Consider the following 24,241-nt stretch of genomic DNA (forward strand, 5'->3'; position numbering starts at 1 on the left):
GTAAAGTCTCGAATTATAAGCGCTCTAAGTTGCTCGTTCATCAATACATAACGGTCTAGAATGGATAGCCTTGGCGGCGGACACAAGAAGCTCAGACTGCAGGATGCTGGCGCTGAATCAATCCCTGGGCAAACTGAACCAAATAGGAGTGAGGCAATGGAAGGCTTCGAGTAGGCGAGACCAGCTGTCGGTTTACAGCCAAGGGCACAGTACCCCGAAGGAAATGTGGGAATGGGTAAAGCCTAAGTAGATGCAAGCGCAAGTCACTTTATAAAATTACCTGCGCTAAATCCACCGTGTGGTAGGATTCCAGATTCGTGGAACATTCCATTGACGTTTCCACTCTCGCTCTGCTCGTGCTTCCTGGACCCGAGAATTTTCTAAAGCTTCGCGTAAGGATTTGTTCGCCTGTAGAACTCGTGCATTTCCCACTGGACTGGTCTCTGGCTCAAAGAGATATTGCAGTGCCAGGCCGTCTGAAACATCAGCGGCAGCTTTAGATAGACTATGAAAGTTATCAAGGCATGAGCGATAAAATTGATTTTCGCTTTCTTGCAGTTCCCATTGGCGGAGCTTTTCCTGCCGTAATTCCGGTAGCGACAGTCTGCGTCTGACCTTAGATTCTTGCAGACGCTTGCGGGTAGTTTCTAAGGCCATAGTAGAGCCACGAGCTAATGCAATTTGATGGTCCAATGAGTTGATTTCCGGAAGGTCGTGTCCGGTCGGGAGGGGAAACGAGTCATCTGGCAAAATACCCTTTGGTGAGTTGGGAGATCGGCTGTAGATGCTGGAAGAAACGCCGCTAGAAAAGCGCTTCTCAGTCGCCTCCAAGGACATGGTGGGAATATGGAGGAAGATAGAACTTTCTTACAAGGGACACGTTTCCATTTAAACCCCGAAATTGCCAACATTCTTGCCGACCATGACGAGGTCGCCCGCCACTCTCAACCCCTCAAAAATACCTCTAGACTTTTGTAATATGTGTCAAAAAAAGGATGACAGGCTTTCCGCAGGATATGACACATCACGAAGTGCGCTCACAAAATATATGGGGGATTTCCCCCAAAGTGCTCACATAAGTGCTGCACCAGCACATGTGGCCTGGCTCATTTTCGGTAACGAAAAATGGGTAAAAAAGAACGACTGCTGCTATTTTCGAGCTCAAACTGATAATCCTTCCGGTACTCAAGCTGAGAGTATACAGGAAGTACCGTCGCGACCGTTATTGCCTTCCATGTCGGTGAACATAGAGTGGCTGCTTCAAACCCTAATCACATGATATGCCAGCCCTGAAATGGTTAGCCTAGTATTTGAAGATCTGTTCCTGCATTGAATGGTATAATACAGAACCTGTAAAAAGCTGATTAAGCAGTGCTTGACGCAATGCAGGTCTACGCCTGCGATTACTGCTGGGACCATAGATGCATTGACAGCCTTTTGCCGCACAGTTCGCGCATGGCGTCGTACCAGAACACTATATTTATTAACACTGTGATAGAATAAGTTCAGAAGTTTCTAACCTTCGTTTTCTTTTGGCGACACTTTGCACAAGCAAGAGAGACGTTCCGTCGCTTTCCACATGGTGGTTTCTGTGGTTTGGTGAAAGAGCCTTGCTCCATTGGTCGTAGTAACTGTAGAGCGGCTTTGCTTGCCATTGCTGGTATCTCACGGTCACTCACGTCGAAGAATATTGTTCAGTGTAAAGGTCTATGGTAAGGAGGTAGGTCGTGCGCCAGATTAAATATCCAATCCGCAGTGAACGTTCTATTTGTTTGCGAGACAAAGAATAAATTAGCTCCGTCAACAGAAAAAGACCGAAAGGCTGCGGCCATTATTGAGACCAGGCCCATGCACATTCCCCAACCGGGCCCAGAGACTGAAAAAATCTCCGTAGGAAACAAAGAAACTCGGCAGCACTACATTTTGATTAGGCCCCCCCCCCCCCACGGCTTGGCAGGGGTCCGTCACTTGATTGGACATAGTTACCCGCAACCCAATCGCATAACCTATTTCTTAAGGGTATCGTATAACAACCAGAATGCCGAATATCTTATGTCCAGGCCAGATGCAAAATAATTTGCGTTGCAAATATGAGCCAATCTTTAGGATATTGAAGGGTAGAGTTCAAGGGAAACTCATCGTTGGAACTTGCGTTTTCCTATCTGCACATGTGAAATGCAATTTCCCGCATTGCAGCCCTCTCACAAGTCGCTACTATGTATATAGATGTTACTCTGACTTAATATGTAGTATTCCGTAATGCGGCCAGTCGAGACCCGTCTCCTACATGAGAGGCCCAATCCATGGTCCTTCGAAATCCAAGGACGAGAGGAACAGTTCATAAAGCGTTTCACCTGCTCCTTTTTCCGAATCACGTCTGTCACTTTTGTGCCTAACAAAAATTGCCAACAATCTCATTTTTGCAGTCCTCGTTTGTGTCTTTCTGCCAGTATGGCCAGAGTGCGATCTCATCAGAACCCATCCCCTAAGGTATCTCTGATATGTATTCAAAGAATATACCACCCCCAAAGAATCAGATGAAAGGGACTTTTGATTTGTGAGGAATACCCAATTATCTACGAGTCCTTGGCTCAGGCGGGCGCTTTGCTATACCCAAGACGAAGCCTTCAAGGACCTCGAGCGATTTCATACCTCGAATATCGAGCAGTTGGATTCAATCCGCAGAATATCCAACATTGTAACACCTTGATGGTTTCTTGGCATTGGATTGAAACTGCTATGGAGAGTTCTATATAGAACAACTGGGCAGTTCAGGTCCTAGTCCCACAAGTTTATTGACAGCGTACTATTGTCGTCAGCGGGATCTGCATAATTTGAACTGCGGCAGTATGACGTATTTAGAGATATCATGTAACAAAACAAGGGGCGCATCACAGAATACTATACTAATCCCAAATGAAGACCCGACAAATTTCAAAACCAAAGACGACAGCGCGATTACATATCTGAAAGCCCATCGAGGATTATATGACGGACAAGCGCGCCAACATTCTGTGGGTTAGATCTACTAAAGGTGGAGGTTGTCTGGCTTGCCTGTATTTCCACGGCTATTCTGGACGCACGTAATAAACTTGCCAGCCGAGAAGCTTTCTCTGGGCCTCTGACAGGAGGGCGCTAAATTTGTATCAGCTTTTCCATGGCTCGCGCCGCTGACCCACCAGGTAAAAGGACCGTTGGGATCATCACCAATGTGATGCTCTACAAGCAGGGGACGAAGCCGGTGTAAGGTTCAGTCACACCGTATTAAAAGCCCTATATTAATTATGAAAAGGTTCTACGTATCGCCAAAAATGAAGTTGAACGTCTGATCTACGGTTGTTTTTATGTTATGAATACACGACCAGCCGGCCATTTTTTCCGGATGAAGTTGTAATATTGATTGGGAAGTACTTCATGAAGTTGGCGTCACCACCTAAAGTATTTCTCTGCCCAATATAACACTAGGCCAAACCCAGCTATAATAAAACCGATTTTAAGTGGCTTTGATCCTAACATATCAAAACATATTGTACCGCGAAGAATGGTACATGGAACCGTGTCAGCCGAGATGGGAGGTCAAGATCTGAATTAATATTAAAAGGGCAAGTGCGCCGTGTATTTTCTCTTGCCTTATCTGCAGGTGCTTGATCCAAAGTGCCTCCAAGTAACGACAGGCAGCCACTCGGCACGAAATTACTTCATAGCCAATTGATAGCTGCCAAGAATCCAGACTCTCAGCTCGCCCCCGTTGCGGGTGATTCCCCGCCGATCTTGTTCCGTTGTATAAATCTGCCTCAGTAAGGCGAATGGCTATGCTTAGTGCTCCGTGGCGGAAGAAACCGAAGAAGAAGTTAGAAGACGATATATCTCATCAAATAGCGATCTGTATCACTATTAGTATATGCCATAAATTCCTAAAACAAAGGCAATTCCTCACGCCACGATTCGTTGCAACTTAAAAGATGCAACAAAATAGCGAGTGTAAAGGTCGTGAAGGTTGTAATTTTCGTGCGCGTATGTCTTGACAGCTCTCAACATCCAAGTTAGTTTGATCATATGTCAATCTCGACTAGGCAATGTACAAAGTACCCCGCCAAGCAATTTCGGAGCACAGCCTGGCCCCTCACTCTGCTGCGACCCAATCATATTGTAGCTCTAAGCGCCCTTCCCAAAGTTCGACGACCTATAAAGATAGATCATATTCTACCTTTGAGCACTAAACTTGTCCGACTTTTCTTCGCTCCCCATGGTTAAAATATCTCTACAGACAGACGTGAATCTTCCATTTCCTGCTGGACTTTCGATCGAATCTTTGACCTAACAAGACAAAATAGAAGACCAAGATGATGGACCTCTACCAAGCAGCGGCTCTAGGAGACACCAAAGTCATATTGGCTGCAGCCGAGCAAGGATATGATATTGAAAAGCCTGATACTGACGGGAAAACGCCTCTCTGGTTTGCTGTCCAACACGACCAGTCAGATGCTTCTAGACTTCTCGTCACCCGAGGAGCAAATGTCGAGACACGAAACTTCAGTATCCTTGAAGTCGCAGTCCAAAGAGGCCATACAGATATTGTCGCCCTGCTGTGGCCGTATTGTAAGGCAGAAAAAGAACTGCGATCTCTAGAAAGCGCAATCTCACTGGGTTTTCATGAAATCGCAGACTTCTTGGTCAGGAGCGGCGAATTCGATTATCAGCACTCTCAAGCCTATGGAACCGATTTGCTCACGGGTAACGGATTTCCCAAACGAGACTGTGCAGCTTTCCAAGAATGGGAGAGCTTTATTTTCGCCCGACATGAAGGGCAGCTACATTTGAACCGTTTGTTTTTTGACTACGCACTCCTCCTCTCTACGAAGGCAGATCACAACGCTGGGCTTCGACTGGCAAAACTATTGCTTAAGGAACCAAATCCTAAGGCCGACGTAAACTGCGGGATAAAGATCAATGGGCGATTTGAGACGCCATTGACTGCAGCGGCCGAGGCAGGCAACTTGGAAATCCTCGCCGCTTTGATTAACTGCCCAACCACAAACTTGTCCATTCGTGGCAAATATAACTGGCCGGCTCTTCTCCACTTTCTAGTCAGTCCTCAGTCTATCACCACGGAGAAAGGTCGGGCGATTGCACAGAGATTGTCTGTCAAGACTCATGATGATGACCATCTTTGGTTTAGTACTTGGGAAACTGGCTCCGAAACTGGCTTCAAAACTGGACTGGAAGCTGCGTTCCAGACTGTGATTCAGTTCGGCGATGACACGCTTATGAAGCAGGTAATCGAGCTTACCAAAGGTGCCACAGGAATTTCTATAGTGCCACTTTTGATCAGAGCAAATGAGTCTAGTGGCCTGAGGTGGATCGTGAACCGCCCTAACATGCATGCGTCTGAGGTGCCACCAATTCTTTAGGCCTCGCTTTGCGATTATTTTCTTAGCGATCCGCATTCGGACGCCCTGATACTATTCATTCAAGTGGCAAAATCCCTAGTAGAGTATGACGTCTGGGACCGGAGCATACTGGAGTACCTTTATGCCCGTGACTTTTCTTTTCTCAAAAGATTTTTTTACTTTTTGCACGACAGGCAATCGACTGAAGAGTCAGTCGAGGAGCTTCCGCAAGCGTTTCTCGATCAATGCCTGCTCGAGAAAGGGGCTGATCAAGGAAAATCCAATCCAGCATCGAGGAGCGCCGTTCACCTTGGTATATGAAGGGTCTTCGCTTTCGAAAACAACCCTTCCTGATCCGGTATTGAGCCGTATTGGTCAGATCCGCATGGAGTGAGCTTAGAAAGGCCAGAACCATCAAGCCTACCCCAGACAGATTGGTGGAGACAAGTCGATTGACTTCCTCAGAAATAATACTTGCCTTGTTCATTCGTATCTGCCATTTCTCTTATAATCAATGTTTTCTTGGATACATATCACATAGTTCCCACTCCACGAGGTTTACTACTCTACTTCCTGTTGACCATTATCCCTGCGTAAACCGACCAATGCATTGTTGAATATTTTGTGTCCTCATTTTTAACACATGTTAAATTGTCATTGCGTATCATGTTTAGCTTCGAAAATTTCTTGCGCTATTCTGCCCCTTAGTTTAGCTAAATATGTCGTAGGCATTGCCATTAAAGCTACACACACACAAAATCTATTAACGCCCGGCGGCTAAGCCGAAAGGGCAACTATTACTGACCTACTATACATGTCATTATATATACAGTACTGTGTCTCCTTAGAGCCCATACATAAACCTTACAATATATGTCAATTCCAGCATGCAGTGCCGCAGCGGATCCTCGTGGGTTAGTAATTTTTTTAGTAGGCTGGCTTGAAGGCGCTTCTCCAAGTGTTCAACATCCTATTTTCGGCAGTTGAAGCGCGTCTACCATCTGTAACACGAGGTGGTTGGTGGGTTAGATCGGCGAAAGGGGGTGATTTATGTTCCTTGGCATGGTTAGGTGGTCTCGAGTCGGCCCGTGGCGATGGCGAATCGTATTGAGGCCCGTACCGCCTCTAAGTTCGGCGTCCACTTCTGATCATCGGAAGGCGACTTTCCTCCTAGGAAGAAGGATATATTTCCTCGGTGGGTGTTGGTACATTTTAGTAGTTCCGTCCGGTGCGCCGTCCATTTTTGACATCGAAATAGGAAATGCTCCACGGTCTCTCTCGCTTGTCCACACGCACACTGGTCCATGTCTGCTACGTTGATTCGATAGAGATATCCATTGGGTCTTGCCATGCCGGTTCGGAGTTGAGTCAGCACGCTCGCTTCTTTCCAAGATAATCGGTCATACAGCTGCCGGGTGTGTTTGCCTGGGAGTGCTGCATCAACTCGTTTTGCGTGTCTCCCTACGTTCACTGACAGCCCCAACAATCACTGAAGTAATTATCCACTGTTTATTTGCCAACTGTGAATCCGACCCTATTGATCAGGGCCATTCCTCTGTTATTATCAGTGTCAGACCCTGCAGCCATGCCCAATTATTCCACTTTTTAACCTTCACCAGTTCCAATTTGACACACTGTCTAAGCCGTGCTGGCCACCTGGAGGTTGGACCATCAGGACATTGGAAATGGATTAGTTTTTCCGCTTGAGTGGGCACCACAGCACTATTCGGGATGATAACAACTGCAAGGCTGCTGGGATATGCATATTAAACCACGCCCAAGATATCTTTCCTTCGCCCATTCAGCGATAATAACTACACAAGTTGCCATGTCACTCAGAACGATAAAAATGGGGCTCCTTCTATGGTCATGGACAGCTTCAGATTATCGACGACATCAAAGAACCCAAAAAAGAGCTTACGTCAACAGAAAGGATGGCGGTATCGTGGCCTTCTCAATATGGCTATCTGAGACCAAATGGCGCAAAGGTGGCTTTGAGGGGAAAATAACTATCGAAATCAACATCAATAAGGTGACGTGGGAGCAGGTTGAAAATTGTCAACCTGGGAGGGAGTGACTTGAACAGATACAGTAGCAGACAGACATTCTTAATCTATCTACCGACTGCGAATGGCCAGCCAAGATAGTAAAAGTCTTCTCAATAAAATGTAGATGCCAGTTAAGGCTACAATGAAATAGAAACTATACTATCAGAAAAACAAGGAAGCACCAAGTAACCGCTTTGATGGCCCAGGATCGGCAATTACATCCTCTGCGCTGTGTGTAGAGCTTGCATTTAGAGCACATACCTGATTCAATAGGGCAAGTAGCTAGCTTAGGATCAAGCATCCGTAACAATCCAATTTGTATAATGGTGCATGACTTCCAAACTCCAGCCAAACGTTGGAAGAGCTTCTCTACCCCCCTCTTGACTCTCCTTGAAACTTTGAGCAGACCCTATTTTTTATATGATCTTTGAGCGCTGTTGTGCGACTAAACCTTGTACCACAAGAAGTGCACACTGCATTGGCGCCTAGGCCTTCTTTTTCACGTCCATGTCGGTAAAGGTTGCTCAAAGTTGAGAAACGTTTGCCATTACACCCATGATCCCAGCACTGGATCTGTGCACCGGTATTGCGAGGCTCATCATTCGATTTCGAGACAGAAAATAGCTCTGCAGGGGTCTGCTCACGGCAGGGTTGGCGATTGAAAAAAATATCGTGTTTGTTGTAGGGATGCGCAACTGTCTTTGAAGAAAATTGGGTGGCAAGATCACCTTCGGAATCGTGAGAGAGCACAAGAGAGATATCCGAGGCAGCCGACGTGGAGTTCAAGGATGAGTAACCTTTTGTGGTCTGTGTAGAGGCTTGTGCGTCCAACGGCCTGGCTGAAGCTTGGTGCTTGGCCTCGGGGCTACATGCCGATTGCAAATAGTATGCCGGACTATCTACCAACAGAGCCGGCGTGCGAGAATCTCCGGACGAAGAGTCGCCCCTGTGGTTTTGTTAGGCAACATTATTCGCATCTGATATGACTCAACTCACGCATCGTATAACTTTCTAGATGATGATTGAGAGAGAGAGAGACAATGGGGCCGTGGACCCAGCCCTTGACAGTAAGCTGCTAACTGAGTTTGCTCGCTGTGACACTGTTCAGCTATATTTTTGTGGTAGCTGACGGATGAGGGACATTGAACTTGAGCCGCCTCGAGTGGAGAATCCCTGGATCCTGGAGGAAGCGACAAGTTCAGGCCTACGGATGTCAGCTGTAAGTCGAAATACTGCGGATAGACTCTTACGGGGCATTGAACTGAGCATTAGATGGGAATGGCTCTGGCTGGCCATCTGGATCCAACCTCCAAGGTTCTCTCGGTCGATCGAGGTGGATTCAAGTCGGCTTTCGGAACTGAAAACCCTAGTCTCACTAGCGACCGGGCAAAGACACGCTGAAAGAAATCCTTTGCATTCTGAACAGCAGCGCGGATCCATGTTGAAACTATAGCTCGCAGATCTCACGCAATGTTTTTCTCTGCCCGTAGAATAAATTACTGGGCCCTGGCAATGTCAGTATAATTCGTAGTATTACTTGATAAAGTCAAACAACGAACACAGAGCAGACGGACTTTCTAGCAGAATCGTGAGGATTGATTGGCCGATATGTGACTCTCAGACATGACAAACGGATGGAAAGGGAATATGAAAATGATTACTCCAAGTAGCGAGGCACTAGGAAGACCGGCTAACTTAACTACTGATCGAGCGTTGCCACTAAGTTAGTGGGATATACCATGACTGGGTCTGATCCACATCGATTTGACACAAGTACGTAAGTAATTTTGGTACTTCTACGGGAATGATACTGTGGAGCATCCTGTAATTATTTGTATGAGACTATACGTTCCTCTTGGAATGGATCTTGATGGGAGCACTGACCCTTCCATTTTTTATTAAAATGATTCGGTGTTGCACCATGTAGTGATGCCTCTGTCAGGTCACAATTTTGCAAAAGCTCTACTGGACCAGCAAGCTCTCTAAAGACCAGGAATCTCCTGTCCGACTCAGGCTCAGTTCTTGATTGATATGACGAGTTTGAGACCGCTACTGTGAGTTTCAACAGCGCCGGTCAAGAAGGAATGATACTAACGAGGTCTCAAAGAGAAAGGAGTTGCCTGGCCTGGATGATTATGCACAATTCCTTTCCGAAATAATCGTGCAATTTGCCGGAGCCGAAGGCAAGCTTACAACCTGTTTGCATGACCTGTGCAGAGGACTTCACGCGCCATGTAAATGGAATAACCCCATGCGGGGATATGAAAACATGGAACTTCGCCTATCCATATGGTGGTGACATCTATATCTTCAGAGCTTTCACCAATGCTCAAAGGAACATCTGCAGGAGATCATGGATCAAAGTAAGGTGGTGCAATCGACCGCGGTCATGACTGCAAAATTATTGATGTCTACAGAGCCAGCGATGAAGCCTCATCTCTACGAGAAAGTCATTACAATCTGGGGTATGGACGCGAAAAATGTTGTCGTTTTGCGAGACGCGCGCGACTGAGTTTGATATTCAGAAAAGGCATGGATGTTGTGATTCAATTTCGTGGGCTTATCGATATAAAAAGAAAGTATCCCTTCAGATACATAGTCTTCTCTCCCAACTCGCAAAATCGTCGGGCACGTTTGACTGATGTACAGCTCTTATTGAATCAGCATCAATCAATTGAGAATGAACTAGTATGGAGGTCCAAAGGATTGTAATAGTGCCCCTCTTATCTTTAGTCATGACTTAAGAATAACATAAGGCTTATATTGAGGTGTCGGTAGAGCGCTGGGGAGGGATTGTTGGGGAAGCGGGATGGTGCTTTCGAGGGGGGAGACGGAGGTATTGGAAGGCCATGACGTATCGCGCGTTCGGTGCTTCAGGTTATTGTGTCTGGACAAATATCTATGTTAAAAGGATGTCAGTTCAAAAGAGTATTAATTTTCCAGGCAGTTGAAGAATGGATGGTGGGAAATAAGATTGTGCCCAAGAATATCAGTGGGACATAGAAGCACGTACAATCATTCTGGATAGGTCATTTCCTTCAGGTCGACTCACTTCGTCCAGTGTGCTGAGTCCTCGAAGCTCCAGTGAGCACTCTCATTAAAGAAGGGATTGAGCGTAGCAGCCCTTGAGTTTCGATGTGGTGTGTCTCCAAGCAAGCAGTGCTTCCCCGATTGAGCCCAGTGACTTGGCAGTACTTTCTGCTGCTGTGTGTATGGTGACGATTCCACATGCCTTGGTCGGGTCGAGGCTTGATGCGAGGCATCAAAAAGCATCGATGGAGTGAGGTCTTCCGGGACGGCCGCTTTGGAGGGTCATTGTGTAATGTGCAAGGTCCATGCTGTGGGAAGGCCGATGCTTTTGTCAGATCCAGGTCTGTAGGGCAGAGAAAAGCTAGCTGAAATGACAAAGGATGAGAGTTAGTTTGGTCCAGACGACGAAAAACAGAGAACCGAGACTTTCCTGGATAAAGAAGATAAAGAGAGCAGTGCCCTTGTAAAGGGCGCTTCTCTTCCCTATAGTTATAGGCTTCAAGAGTTTTGGCCAAGTAGTATGGATTGAGTAGTCCGCGATCTGGTGCTGGAGGGGGCAGCCCGAGGTAGCCGGAACTCCTTTGTCCGTCCCGATCCAGACTTCTACCCGCACAATCAATTGCAGGGGTAGAACATTGACCCTCTTGACGGTGGGCCTGATATTATGGTCAGTGACCACAATACGTCGACAGAGGGACCGCTTTATAAAGTGCGAGAAGTCGTAAGCGATCATCGTTGTGGATGACTTGACCGAACAGATATGAAGTGTACAGCCCCGTCTCATTTTACTAACGCCCAGACGCAAAGCAGTTCGCTCAAAGGTTCTTCTTTTGTTCTCATAGTTTCCCCTTTCCCATCTATCTATAGGTTTAGACGGCGGAGCGAGAGGTGAGAAACAAACACGCCAGAGTCAATCACAACTACATGCAACGAATTTGAGTGAGAAATATCCCTCTTACCACCACAACAGCGTCCAAGCACTCCGCCTGTATAATTCTATGAAGTGTGGCAAATCTGCACCTCCGGTCAGCTGGAGGTAAATGCGGAAGCTGGGCGAGTCCAGCCTGTTTTTCTGATCACGGGAGACAGACGCCGCTCCTCTTTCCATAAGCAGCGGGGACCTGCCTATCATACTCTAACCACTTTTACGCTAGCTTTGGTAATTCTCTTATTAATCCCGCGCGAGACGCTTGTGGCTCTAGGCGCGCCATGACCGCCGGCTTCAATTTAGGAAGAGCGTAGACCAACCCCTGCATTACCGTCCCACTTAGCGCCAATACAAGTCTTCCAAAAAGTCAAACATTTGTTGTCTTGAAAGATAGTGCAATGATTCGCCACATATTGAGGGGGTAGCATGGCCGAAAAAGCGAGCTAATCTTAACTTAGTGATAGTGCTTCTTTTCAGAGCTACATTATAAAAGACGCCATTGACTAAATGCGTAGAATACTCATTTTCATCGCATGCATCATGCCCCAAAGATTACTACCGTCTTCCGCCGCTGCCTTTGCGCCGGGACAACCTCCATTGTGATGCTGGGTGCCAAAGTCCCGTGGCTGATGGCCACTCTGAGGCAATTGAGCCGGCCCAGGGTTTGCCCGAGCAGTATTACAAAGCAAGAACGCCGTCTGGTGGAGATAATGTCACCAGAAAACGCGGTCTGGACGCTATGCTCGGTGATTTTGACTGATGCCCCCGGACTCATGCAGCGGAAGGATGAGAGCCCGCTAGCAGAAGGCCGACTCAATATTCCGCTAATTCATGTCAAGGCATATGTCGTGTATGTTGACATGGTCTGGCAGAATGAGGTGGTATTCAAGTTAACGCCCGAGACGATCGATGCTCTGGTGGATCTCCATATGAAGCTTCAGTCAGCTGATACTGCATTGGACTCGAGTGAAAGGCAAGCTCAACTGGACAACCTACAAAAGGAATTCCTCCGAGCGGCCAATACGTTCATGTACCGGACCAACGCCATAGAGCTGGTGGGATTGAATATGGATGGCACTGGAGAGCTACCATTTGAGAGAAGCGAGGTTGTCAAAGCAGAAATCCTCCGCCTTTACGAGCCATCGATGCCTTCGCCACGCATGACACAAATGTTGAGTCCAGTGCTTCCATCGCCTGGTGTGGCCACACCATGGACGCCCGAACCTGTTTATCCTTCCGGGTTTGCCAACTCATGGAGTACTCAATCAGCCATCCCCACGTCAGGCACATCAAACCACTACAATCCAACACTTGGTGATGCTATGCATGTCGACCCTACCAGATATTTCTCAATGGATTTCGCCAGAAGTCAGGTTCCCATCCCCACACCATATCCGGAATCGGCTACCTACCTATCTTCTCAGTTGCCGATGTATCGTTAGATAAAGACGGTGGGAGCGCTTCTTTCGCCGATCAACTCGTGGGCTCAAGGTGCCGCATAGATACCGCTTCCACGATATGGATTTCATCGAACATCCGCGGTAGTCCCAATATATATCCCACGAGAATGGAAATGCCAATTTCACTATTTGGAGGTAACGGAGGCGAGCGGGAGGAGGTCAATCGGTTCGTGGGTTGTGGTGAGGTGGTATCATGTCTTTCTACAGACCTTTGCAAGTTCCTCGTTGTACTTAATATTTGCTCGCGTCAGAATCGTTCTTTTAATGTCTGTACCATGACAATCGCCTTCCAACCAAACAAATAGAAAACGATGCTCTCACGGAATGCCTTCGAGTTTCTCTGGTTGTGCAAAACAGGAGACGAGGTAGTCATACCGTGTTTGCAGAATATATCAAGTAGCTCGGTCTCTTTGGGCTAAAGTGACGCCGTGAATCACTTAAATGGGAGGCGTGTCAAAGGGCAACGCGCAAAACTGAGATCCTGATGACCATGGAGACAAACTTGTCTCAGAAGCCAATGGAAGCTCCAACAACGGTGGGCAGAAGGTAGGAAAACGAGGATGTTCGTGAGCGCATGGGCTAGAAACGTGAGAAGTAGAGTTAGCACTTGGTCATATTGACTGGGTGGATTCATTTTTCACAAGTTACTGTACCTAGTTCTGTATTATGCCATACCTGATGGCCTTCACATAGGGAATGAGGCCCAGCCGATGGATTCAGACCTAGCCCTCCCTCCCTGACAAGTTGCGCTTGGTTTTCAAGAGGATAGTGGCTAGCATTCGTGTCATTTGCTGTACGCCAATGGCGTTGTTTTGGGATGGAGAAACTTGAAGTGAGCTCAACAGGGATGGTGGTGCGGCTGGTGCGATGGAGGCGGACTGAGGTCAGCACGGGAACAAAATGGCGTTTGGTATCCAAGGAGTGTTTTGTGTCAGCGGAAGAAGTGTGATATTGGGCTTTCGAAGAACATACTTTGGTGATTTGTGCGGATTGATCATATCTTAGTCTTCTTTGGTTGGACTAGGTGTGCTGGGTGGTGGGAGCGAGCCGAATTGGGCTCAGTCTCCTGGCTCTGCTTCGCTTAAGCGCTCTACCACGAAGGGCTGGATTTCGAGTGATTTTCGAGGTCTTTGATACAGCAACACCGCGAATCGGCCGCTCTACTGATATTCTTCGTTTTCTGCATGCCAAAGCACGTAACGTACATTAATATACAATATGTCCGCAGTAGCCTCATTCGCAAAATCCGGCATCATATTTGCTTTCCTATGGTGTCGCGATTTGTGAGTGGAGAAAGGCTGGAACAATGGAAAAGGGCTGCAGGAAATTGATGTACACGCAATAATATTACAATCATTGATTATACCACAAGCATTATCCATTCTCGCCGTGAGGTTCTAAGCTAGGTAAATTGATCCAAATGGATGCGCGAACCCCTGTAAGTATATGATGGATTTCTACTGAGGGACCTTAGGGGCGTCTTATAGCCGAGTGTGCAATGCGACCTGCATAGGCTGAGGAACGCGCTGCAGCTCGGACGCTGGCATAATGGTTGTGAGTGACCCTCCTTGAAACATGGACCAAGGAGTCTAACCTCTACTGAAGTATTTCGCGTTCCTACACAATATGTTTGCTGGCGGTGGGAAGCAGAGTGGTTCGTGCAGATTGGTAGGACAATTGTGGGCACCTTCAATCTACTCCGTCGGTTGAATGAATCATATCTTCTTTAAGGCCCACAATCGGCATGGCACGTTCATGGATGGTAGAAAATGCCAACCGAAGGGCCATGGAGTAATATTACCAAAATTCCGAAGCATATCAGGGTGACAATACCTTGAATTTACTAGGGGTAATTTGCCACACAGAGCGATGACTCGTCTATCCATTCCCCCTCACATTCTGACTTCTTGGACTTCTTCTCAAGTCTCATTTCCCAAGTCATAGGCTTGAGGTTAGTTTTATTCCAGTATATTCACTCGACTTGCCGCTATCTAGCCTTCCATCAAGAAGAACGCCTTTCAAATGACCCTTACCTGGCTTGAAGACGTACCTCAAGGTGCAGAATCACAATGTAATCCTGATTCAACATCGGTGAACGGGGGCATCAAATCGCACACGCCTCAAAGCGCTACGGTATTAACCCAGAAGCCTGAGTACTGATGAGTCTTATTAGTACATGCTAATTCTATGAGGTTCAGCCCACACCTCTCGCAGCTGCTTCCACACAGCCAATATCAAACTTGCAAGAAGGAAACAAATTTATGAGTCAGGTATATCCCATCCAGTAGGGCTGCAGAACTCAGTTGGAACTATTCATATTCAAGTTCGTGTTGCTTATGATTATCCGCCCCCGCGTGACTAGCAGACACAGGACGGAAAAGCGCGATCCAGTCAATCCCCTCAATGTCATCAAAACAGCAAGACTGCAGCACCGGTACCCCATGTGAATCACGGGTCCAAGAATTGCAAGTTTGATGGCTGCCCAAGCATGATAATCAGCGGAACTGCTAGGATGGTCATTCGGAACCCGGACAGTGATCGAGTTATCTTGGCCAGCGGTGATTGGGATAAGGCTTGGTTCTTGGAGAACATGTGCGACAATCGAGAGTAGCTGCGTTGACCATAAATAAAGGATTATATCTGCAGTTCTCTCTATTTTTGCTATCCAAGTATTGTGCTGTTGTCCAAATCCTTGACAATTTGATCTGTAACGAGCTATATACCCGCTTGTTCCGTGCTGTGTCTCATGAGACTTCATGTCATGTTGGTATGTTCAATGCGCTTATTGGGAGACCGTAGTGCCCTCGGGTAGTCCTACGTCTTGTCAGCTGGTGTTCCATAAAATCCAGAGCCGATGGGCACCCACGTAACATTATATTGCCCTTGAAAGCTCTCCGAATACAGAAAGCCCATGATAGAGTCTTTTGTTCTATGTCTTTCATCCTGATGCCTCTCCCGGCGGTGTAGAATTCCCTAAGGGGAGCATAACCGTATTCTCCGTAGAATAGATGGAAGAGAACTACTTTGATCTCTTTGAGTTGTTAGTGAGTGTAATAATCAGGTTTCACGCGCACATACCAGGGCCATACAGCTCGCGAGGACTCGCGTATCTGACGTTCTCCGGCCACCAGATTGGTCTCTCTATATATAGCGATCTTTTAGCATCCCTCAAAATAGCCACCCACTTGTATAGAAGGTCTCGACACGTCCTTGCATTGAGGCCGTTGAAACCAGCTTGATAAAGCTCTTTCAATGTGCGGGGGGAAGGGGTTGAGGGCCCTCGTGTTCGCGAGCGCACTACGCGAAAGAGTGCCAGTATGGCCTGCTTTGCTATAATGACATGCTCCCCCTTGGCGTTGCGGAGTAGCTCTGAAGATACGATATCAGTATTGCTTCTGAGAACGCCTGATCTACATACCAGTTCCACGTTTCCTACCTTCCATAGGCTCTGCAGTATTTGGATCGGAAATTGCGAGGCTTTCGGTGCAATACGCCGCTCCCAAGGTAGTGGTTGAAAATGGATTGAGATTTAGAAGGGTATCAGGAATAAATTGCGAGAAATTGGCTTGAAGTGTAACCGGTGTTTTATCAAGACCAATTGTTGCTCCTGTTATCGAAAACGCCCTTTGCCTTATCAATAAATGCCAAACGTTCTAGAGGATGCAGACTCACACGCAGTTAACACTGGTGATGCCACAGTTAATGGGGATATCTAAAGCAATGGATTGAGGACATACTTGTTGAGGAAAACCACCCTTGGCCACCCAACAGTCGGGTTTTCGGTTAGGCGTTTGGCTACACAGGGCTGTTCCAGCAATCTGTGAATCTCTCCGGATTTTCGATGAAGTGTTTTTTCTGCCAGTTCAACAAGCGCAACGCGTTCCGGATACCATCTGTCTATAAGCAGGGTTCAAAACGGGGTAATCAAAGCCACGTACTTCCATATTCCGTCGACAAAACTGAATTGTTGCCACTCGATATAGAAAGGAAAACCATTCAAGTCCGCCCGGGGTCCGAAGTGTGTCGGGTTTACATCGATAATCGGACAGGGCATATGGTCACAAATACGGGACTGATCCACGGAGCAGGAATCTCCCTCGTTCGTTGTATTGGGGGCGCTGAGGAGTTGTTCGTGCGGGTGTGTGGCCCGTTCTTTATTGGTGGGGGTTTGCAGTCCTGGTGGTCTGGTCTGGTATGGGAGTGGTTTGAGGTTACTATGTTGTTCTTGGTTAGAGACCAATGGTGGGGATTGAGGTTGAGATTCCGAAGCCGAGGTAATAGGAATAGTTTGAGGCATGTAATATTCTTTCTGGGGTCTGCAAGAAAGGATATGTCAGCGGGTATGTATGAAGGAGGGCTGCAGTGAATGACATTTCACTCAGTTCTCTAATCCTGACTTGCCTGTCTCTTGGATTCAAGGCCTGCGAGCACTCGCTGTGTGCCTCTGGATCCTCACGGCATTGTCTCCTATTAATCTCGCTGACATCCGTGGGGGTTTGCTTAGACCTGACCAGGGTTCCTGCAATCGAATCACCGTCAAATTCGGAGGCCAGGTATGACTGCACACGCTGGGCTCGGAAATTGCTGCTGGAGCTCAAATTGCAAGCCTCCATTTGATTCATCCACGAGATTGAGGGATTGCAACTTGTACCTGCTCGAGAACATCGCAGACAAGGGCATTCTCCTGATATTTTAGAGCTGTGGCTCACAGCATTCCCTGTAGTAGTCAGAATAGCCTCAGAGAGTTTTGGTGGGAGGTTTCGAACCGGAGTTTTCTGCCTTATTATCGGATATATGTATTCCTCGAGGACTCACCTTGGCATCAACTAGAGTCCCATTCCTCTCATCATCCGCCAATTGGTTTCCATGGTAGGGAATGGACAATTTCAGACGGAGATCGTAGTTTTGATTATATAGACTTGTGGGAGACAGAGCGTTGATATTTGTGTTATCACTGAGGTCGCGCTGGTTCAAGGGTAGCTCGAAAGAGGTGGGAAGTGTCCAATTTTCTAGGTTATTCTCGAAGGGTCAGCAGTTTTTCTGTAATCGAAACGGAAGACTCATCGTACGCTGTTGGCGCTGGTCAGCCAGGGGGTCTACTAGATCGGGCCTTTGGTAGCTTCGCAGAGGGAGTTCGGTGAAGTTGACTGGCTGTTGAGAGTATAAAAAAGGGTTAGAAAGATGTGTATTTGGCGCATATTGAGAGTCGGCCCCCCCTGAGGTGGCCCGGTAGAGATGATGAGGCGTAGGCATGGTGGAAGTTGATGGGGGACTGTTAGTCTCCATATTTGAGCGGTAGGCCAGCGTGAAAGGTTTCCACACAGGAACGACGGGGTATTGGCCCCACCTTTAATACCAGTCAGAGATCAGTGGCAGGTGAGAATTAATAAGCCCTGAATCAAGAAATGGCTGCATGGTTGAGATACGACTACAGATGGGTTGACGCACAGGCGCTGTTCCCGCGACTACTCAATGCCACAGAAGCACTTGTCATTTGAGGAGGCCTATAGGCTTGCCCTTTTTGGGCATGTCTGCTCCACTTTCCAAGCTAGGAACTAGTTTTCATTCCCCGTTGTTCTTTGTCTATCTTTTCCGCATTAATGTCAGCTCTTACGTTTGTGTCGCGATTTTGCCTCGTTACAAGACAATGAGTTTGACGAAATAGTGTAAAATAACTTTAAATTAGATGGGCGAGTACTTCAGAGCAGGGATAAATAGCTCATGGGGGCTTCCAGCAGGAATAATAAATCGGAATCTTCCTTGCCAGGAGACCTTAAAACAACTTAAAACAACGTAGGAAAAAAAGAGTGTAGACTCGCAAATAAAGTACAATAAAAGCAATATAACTCAACGTCCGAAGCAAGCTGTAACAAAAAAAAAAAAGAATGACGATAGCCCTCAACATTGCGTTGATAGTCTTCAACATTGTAGCGCGCAAACCGACGAATCACCCCCTCTGCGAGCGTGAAATTTCCCCTGACAGCGGCACTGAGTGCAGGATAAAAGAAGTCCATTCCGGGTCTAGTGTTGGCTCGTCGCCGATACCTCTCATAATTATTCTCTGAATAGATGAGGTAGCCAAAGTCTCCCAATGCTTCTGTGTGAAGGCCACTTGCTTTGATGCCCTGGATGATGGCTGTTAGAGAATAATAGTTGCGAACACGATAGAGCTCCTGTAGTTCTGTCAGATTATATATCAATGGGGCATAGCGTCAGAACTACCTTGGCCAAATGATCAATTTTCCGAGGAACATCATCAACATTAGCAACCATACACTCTTCAACCGCAAGGCTGAGGTCGTTCCATCGTGTGTTGAGTATTCGCCGAGCATGATCGTCCTTTTTTACACAGAGGGCATCCTCAATGTACTGCGAAAAGAAAACTTGATCCTTCCTCGACAAAGCGTTGGCAAATTCGGACACGTCAATCCATTGAACTTGTCCAAAGAATGATGTATCGGTATTGAATGGCCCCCAACTGGCTTCAGGGGATCTGTAGAGCTTGTAGAACCGTTTCTCTAAGATCTCTAGTTGTTGTAATATATTCCGAGCGGTGTCGGGGGTCTGGAGCAGTCGCTGCAGTGGCTCGATGATCCATTGGAGTCGTTCGTCTGGCTCCGGCGTGCCATTCTCCAAGTTTTCATCAACTAATGGCACGTGTGGCTTTCTTTGGAGCACAACGCGTTGCAAAGCCTTCTTAATCGCAGCGTACAAAAATGGATCTGCATCTATTTCCTTCAAACTCTACATGTTGTCAGATGAATTATATGAAAAGAAGCTAAGAGACTCGTCGACTTACTTGTTTCAATTCAACCAAAAGCCCGAGATGCTGGAGGTTTCGAGTAAAGGTGCTGTAAATTTTCGACTCGATAGAGTCGTATACCTGAAGGAAACCCTCAATCGCTGGCGAGGGTAGTCCATAGGCCCGTCGAACAAGCTCTGTGAAAGGAATATGCGAGCATTTGTGAGAACTTTGTTCTGCAAGCTTGGCAGCTATAGTGTCAGAGCGTCCGGCAAGTGACTGAGACAAGCCCCAATCCCAGCACATCAACAATCTAGCACTTTCATCGTGAGAAGAAAATGGTTTAAGTCCCTTCGCCTTGGCGTAATCTTCGTCGTAAAGACCGAAGTGACAGAGACGACGGATAGATTCTTGATCCATCTGTCCAACTTCAAGCTGTCGCCAACATTTTGACTCGACCGAGGAATCTGCAACTTGTGTGGTTGCCGCACTCGAGAACGAAGAAATCGAATAGGCGTTTGACAATACTAAAAGCAAATGGTGGTTAACATACCGTCAACAACAAGGTGAAGGAGATAAGCTGCCAGGGAAAAAGCATACTCTTCGCACAGTTGGCGTGCATCCTGTACATATGGTAGATCTGCTTTAAGCAAGAATTGGGTCTCGATCGTTATATACTAGTGCGCAGCCAATTTGTTTCGCGGCAAGAAAGCGAGCATCGCTCGCATCAATCCTTGCACGTGCATCAGCCACAAAGTACTAGGTTCATGATCGGGTGGATCCATAAAAGGCCCAATCCTTTGGCGGATGAATCCCGGTTAAGCCATGCGGAGCATCTCTGGAGGACTTGTAATTAACACTGGGAGTCCGTGTCCTATAGATATCGGTCTAGAATCATAGGTACATGTATTTGTTTTTCCATACCGGCCATGATCGGCACCCCTTGTTTTGTGAAATATCCTTTCAATAGAGGATGTCACAATGCCTTGTGGGGCGGCCCAGGCCATCCAATAGACTCGCTCTGCGCCGCTGCCGGACCAATAGTATACCAGATACATCACCCTCAAACCCAAGCACTGTTCGTTTTGGGAATACGCATAAAAGTATCGCAGCCCTCAAATCCCGCATTGGCCATCAATATCTTCTTCTTCTACTTAGCTTTGTTCCTAGGACTTATTTTTGCTTTGTCAGAATGATGTCTTAGCAATAACAGCAGCGGCAACAGCGGTCTTACGTTTGCAGTAGATTTTACTCAGGGGCGAAGGACGAAACTATGCAGTGGTGCTAGTCCAATTTGTACTACCGTTACGGATGCCCTTATATAAGTTGAATCATTGCTCAAGAAGTCACTCGTTTTTCTCTTCCTCTTACACCATCCCGGCAGAGAAATATGTCTACCAACGGATTAACTGATCCGATGAGCCTTGTTTCGATGTTGAACCCTGATTCTCTCTCTCTGGGTTCCAACTAGCCGAGCAGCGCACGATGTCTCCTTTCGTTGCCGATTCTCACCCTGGAGATAGAGTAACACCGAATGGACCATCCGCTCCCTCTATGCAAGGAATTCCCCAACTGGGTATTAGTGGACATGGAATCTATAGCGCTGGCCGAGCACCCAAACCGAAACACGCTATTCCTCTAGAAGCTAGCATTTCCCAAGCTAACGTGATCATCCTTGTCATTCTAGCAAACTTCGCCGCACGTACCGATGTAACTGGAAAAACTGCACTGGCGTGTTCTCCCAAAAGGGAAGTTTCAATCGTCATAGGGAAAAGAACGAGAAATGGCGAAGCCTATACACCCGCCGAGGGCACAGGCCGGATTACCACCAGAGAGGTGTGGAAGCTCATCGATAACCTCAAGGATATCATCCATCGCCAAACCACGCTCATCGAATCCACCAAAGCCGACCTAGAAGAGGTCAAGCACGACCAGAACGTCCTCCGAGAGCAGAACGACAGGCTCCATGAAGGAGTCAGGGCTCTAAGAGCACAAATCGAAACCAGCCCACAACCAAACCCGCCCAGAACTTGGGCAGCGATAGCAGCCAGCGGTACCGGTGACCCGCAACCAAGCCTCCAACGACCCGAAAAGGACCGGAACTGCGTCCGCATTAGCACACAGAGATTATCGGTAGATCCGAGAGATAATGAGAGTAGAGAAGGGAACAGTTTCGGGCGATACCTCTCTACCGACTCGGCTAACACCTATATCCGTTCAGCGCTGTTAAGCGCACCTCCAACTCAAGATGCACAAGTTGCCGGCATTGGCACCACTAAAACGGGATACTTAGTTCGCTTCAAGGACCCAGGGTCGGCCGAAGCAGCCCGCAACAACACTGAATGGCTGAATGAGCTATGAAACAATACAAAGCTGGTCAAGCCGCGATTCGGCGTCGTAGTGCACCGCACTCCGACTGAAAACTTCGACCTAGAGAATGCGAACTCTCAAGCCATTCAAACAATTATGGAAGAAAACGACCTAGCCGAACAAGGCTTCCAAATCGAAGAGTTAGCATGGCTTAAGCGGAAAGATAAAGTTCTGGGGAAGTTCGCGTCGCTTGGTATCTGGTTTGACCCTGCAGAAGGAGCAGAATACATCCTCAACAATGGTCTCCTTGTTGGACAAAGATATATCGGTAGCGTGGAACGCCGCGAGATCAAGAAAAAGAGGTGCTTCCGGTGCCAACGTTTCGGTCATCTAGCGTGGTCGTGCAAGGAAACACCACGTTGTGGACATTGTGCGGGTCAACACGAGCGGCAACGATGCCCTCCAGGGATCAGGGCCAAATGCCTGGATTGTAGCGGTGAACACCCAACTGGTGACCGACAGTGTGCTACACCCGCAACGTCCAACCCCCATCAATGTTAGAAACGAACCTGCGCATACTACAGTTGAACATCATGAAATCGGGACCCAGGATGGAAGCACTCATCAATGACCACCAAACCCAAAACTTGGATGTACTTCTGATCCAAGAGCCCTCGATCACCACCTACCAAACACATGTCAATCACAGCGCCTGGCGGCTATACCGACCAACCCCCGAGACCGGCGCAGATCGATTCCGGAGTCTAATCTACGTCAACCAGCGAATCTCAACGTCTTCACACCGGCAGATTCTTTGCAACCACCCAGATATCGCCGCCGTCAAAATCTGGACAGCCGACACTCAACTCCTCCTCTTTTCTGTTTATATCCCATCTGTCCCGCTGGGCACGTCAGATAGTGCGTCGCCAGAACCAGCATTCACCGCCATCCAAAACACGATCACAGCTGCTCTACGCGATGGTCGACGGCCCACAAGTATCGTTCTCGCAGGAGACTTTAACCGCCATCACCCAACCTGGGGCGGTAACCACATTCAACCGCGACTTATCGAAGAAGCTAGCGACCTTATCACCTTCTTCCAAGCCAATGGTCTATGCAGCTGCCTCCCCGGGGGACAGCGACATACTGGGCTCTGAATGACCCCGGGAGGAACTCCACCATTGACCAGACGGTGACGAACCGACCAGACCTACTTATCAAATGCCATCTCTACCACGACAACTACGGGTCGGACCACCGTGCCACGTACTCGGAATGGAATCTCCAAGCTCAGTGTAAGCCCGCCACCAAAGCAAGGAAAGCGTACGACCGGGCGGAATGGAACAAGATCGGCGAGGAGGTGTTGCGGCAAATCGGTCCGTGGAAAGAAATCAAAACACGAGCAGCACTAGACGAGATGGTGCAGAAACTCATAGAAACAACAACCGCAGCCGTAGATCGGTATACGCCTGACGTACGACCGACTCCGTATTCCAAGCGATGGTTTACCCCGGACCTCAAGGTTCAACAAAACAAGGCCAACCAGCTTCGCCGAAAATGGCAGGAATCCTGTGCCCAACTTGGACGAGAACATTCTTCATCTTTTTCCCGCAATAGAGGAGATGTCTCGAGGGTTGCGCCGTTGCGATAGTCTTTTGATACTTTCTGTATTGGCCCACCGGTACAGCATGAAGCAGTTCATGGGCCGTGGAACCCTCCCTTTCTGTTCTGTCTCCTTCCGGCGCTCTTCAACCGGCCGTCGCACCCATGTGTCTATATCCAGGATTGGGGTATCGGTCATGTCTAGAGTCCACTTGCTCGGTTGGTCCGTCAGGTCCCAGGGTGTGTCTTGGGGCATATCACCCCACGACAAATCACGCCGTTTTCGAGTAGACCGCTTAGAATTTCCACCACTGGACATCGAGAGGGATTCGGAAGATGAAGTGAAAGATGACGAGATGGTTGGTCCAGGCCTGCTCGTATGATGGATGTCTGTCGGAGTAGACATACAACCCAACCGACTCCCGCAATATCTTGCTATCTGTTTTAGCATGAAGAACTCCAAGATAAAGTGTGTAGCTTCTACCGAGAATTGACTAATACTAGTCGATATTGTAAACAAAGCGAGAAGCAGCGAGACAAACACTATCCGTAACTGTAAAGGTCAGACTCTGTAGCATCAGCCAGAATATTGGGGAAGAAGTCACTGTTGGGTGAAAGTAAGAGATAATAGAAACTGCTCCCGAAAATCAGGGAGAGCAGACTGGGAATAGGAAATCGCATCTGGAATAAGACAGAGCGCACAACGAGGAGTGGTTTGACAATGTTTATGC

The 24,241-nt window shown here is 47.7% G+C and overlaps 7 protein-coding genes across 7 annotated transcripts; 3 read left to right on the forward strand and 4 right to left on the reverse strand.

Moving 5' to 3' along the window:
* Positions 1–285: 285 nt before the first annotated feature.
* Positions 286–837, reverse strand: N7537_010512 (uncharacterized protein; the record flags this gene model as incomplete). Its single annotated transcript, XM_056901566.1, has 1 exon — positions 286–837. One exon carries the CDS (start codon positions 835–837, stop codon positions 286–288), a length of 552 nt encoding a protein of 183 aa, XP_056750234.1.
* Positions 838–4,343: 3,506 nt separating this feature from the next.
* N7537_010513 (ankyrin repeat domain-containing protein) lies at positions 4,344–5,411 on the forward strand (the record flags this gene model as incomplete). Its single annotated transcript, XM_056901567.1, has 1 exon — positions 4,344–5,411. The coding sequence occupies one exon, from the start codon at positions 4,344–4,346 to the stop codon at positions 5,409–5,411; it is 1,068 nt and encodes a 355-aa protein (XP_056750235.1).
* Positions 5,412–10,171: 4,760 nt separating this feature from the next.
* On the reverse strand, positions 10,172–10,711 carry N7537_010514 (uncharacterized protein; the record flags this gene model as incomplete). Its single annotated transcript, XM_056901568.1, has 2 exons — positions 10,172–10,325; positions 10,491–10,711. 2 exons carry the CDS (start codon positions 10,709–10,711, stop codon positions 10,172–10,174), a joined length of 375 nt encoding a protein of 124 aa, XP_056750236.1.
* A 1,218-nt stretch (positions 10,712–11,929) lies between these two features.
* On the forward strand, positions 11,930–12,838 carry N7537_010515 (uncharacterized protein; the record flags this gene model as incomplete). The annotated part of the gene is made up of 1 exon (XM_056901569.1): positions 11,930–12,838. One exon carries the CDS (start codon positions 11,930–11,932, stop codon positions 12,836–12,838), a length of 909 nt encoding a protein of 302 aa, XP_056750237.1.
* Positions 12,839–15,638: 2,800 nt separating this feature from the next.
* N7537_010516 (uncharacterized protein) lies at positions 15,639–17,469 on the reverse strand (the record flags this gene model as incomplete). Its single annotated transcript, XM_056901570.1, has 8 exons — positions 15,639–15,670; positions 15,723–15,887; positions 15,935–16,225; positions 16,275–16,480; positions 16,529–16,540; positions 16,594–16,749; positions 16,795–17,172; positions 17,258–17,469. The coding sequence occupies 8 exons, from the start codon at positions 17,467–17,469 to the stop codon at positions 15,639–15,641; spliced, it is 1,452 nt and encodes a 483-aa protein (XP_056750238.1).
* A 92-nt stretch (positions 17,470–17,561) lies between these two features.
* Positions 17,562–20,018, reverse strand: N7537_010517 (uncharacterized protein; the record flags this gene model as incomplete). Its single annotated transcript, XM_056901571.1, has 6 exons — positions 17,562–17,573; positions 17,672–17,865; positions 17,926–18,203; positions 18,797–19,029; positions 19,079–19,600; positions 19,656–20,018. The coding sequence occupies 6 exons, from the start codon at positions 20,016–20,018 to the stop codon at positions 17,562–17,564; spliced, it is 1,602 nt and encodes a 533-aa protein (XP_056750239.1).
* A 1,065-nt stretch (positions 20,019–21,083) lies between these two features.
* N7537_010518 (endonuclease/exonuclease/phosphatase family protein) lies at positions 21,084–23,559 on the forward strand (the record flags this gene model as incomplete). Its single annotated transcript, XM_056901572.1, has 5 exons — positions 21,084–21,890; positions 21,972–22,270; positions 22,317–22,419; positions 22,493–22,952; positions 23,048–23,559. 5 exons carry the CDS (start codon positions 21,084–21,086, stop codon positions 23,557–23,559), a joined length of 2,181 nt encoding a protein of 726 aa, XP_056750240.1.
* Positions 23,560–24,241: the final 682 nt, after the last annotated feature.

Source organism: Penicillium hordei (genome assembly GCF_028827395.1).
Source record: "Penicillium hordei strain IBT 12815 chromosome Unknown utg000005l_segment0_segment0, whole genome shotgun sequence".
Taxonomy (NCBI): domain Eukaryota; kingdom Fungi; phylum Ascomycota; class Eurotiomycetes; order Eurotiales; family Aspergillaceae; genus Penicillium; species Penicillium hordei.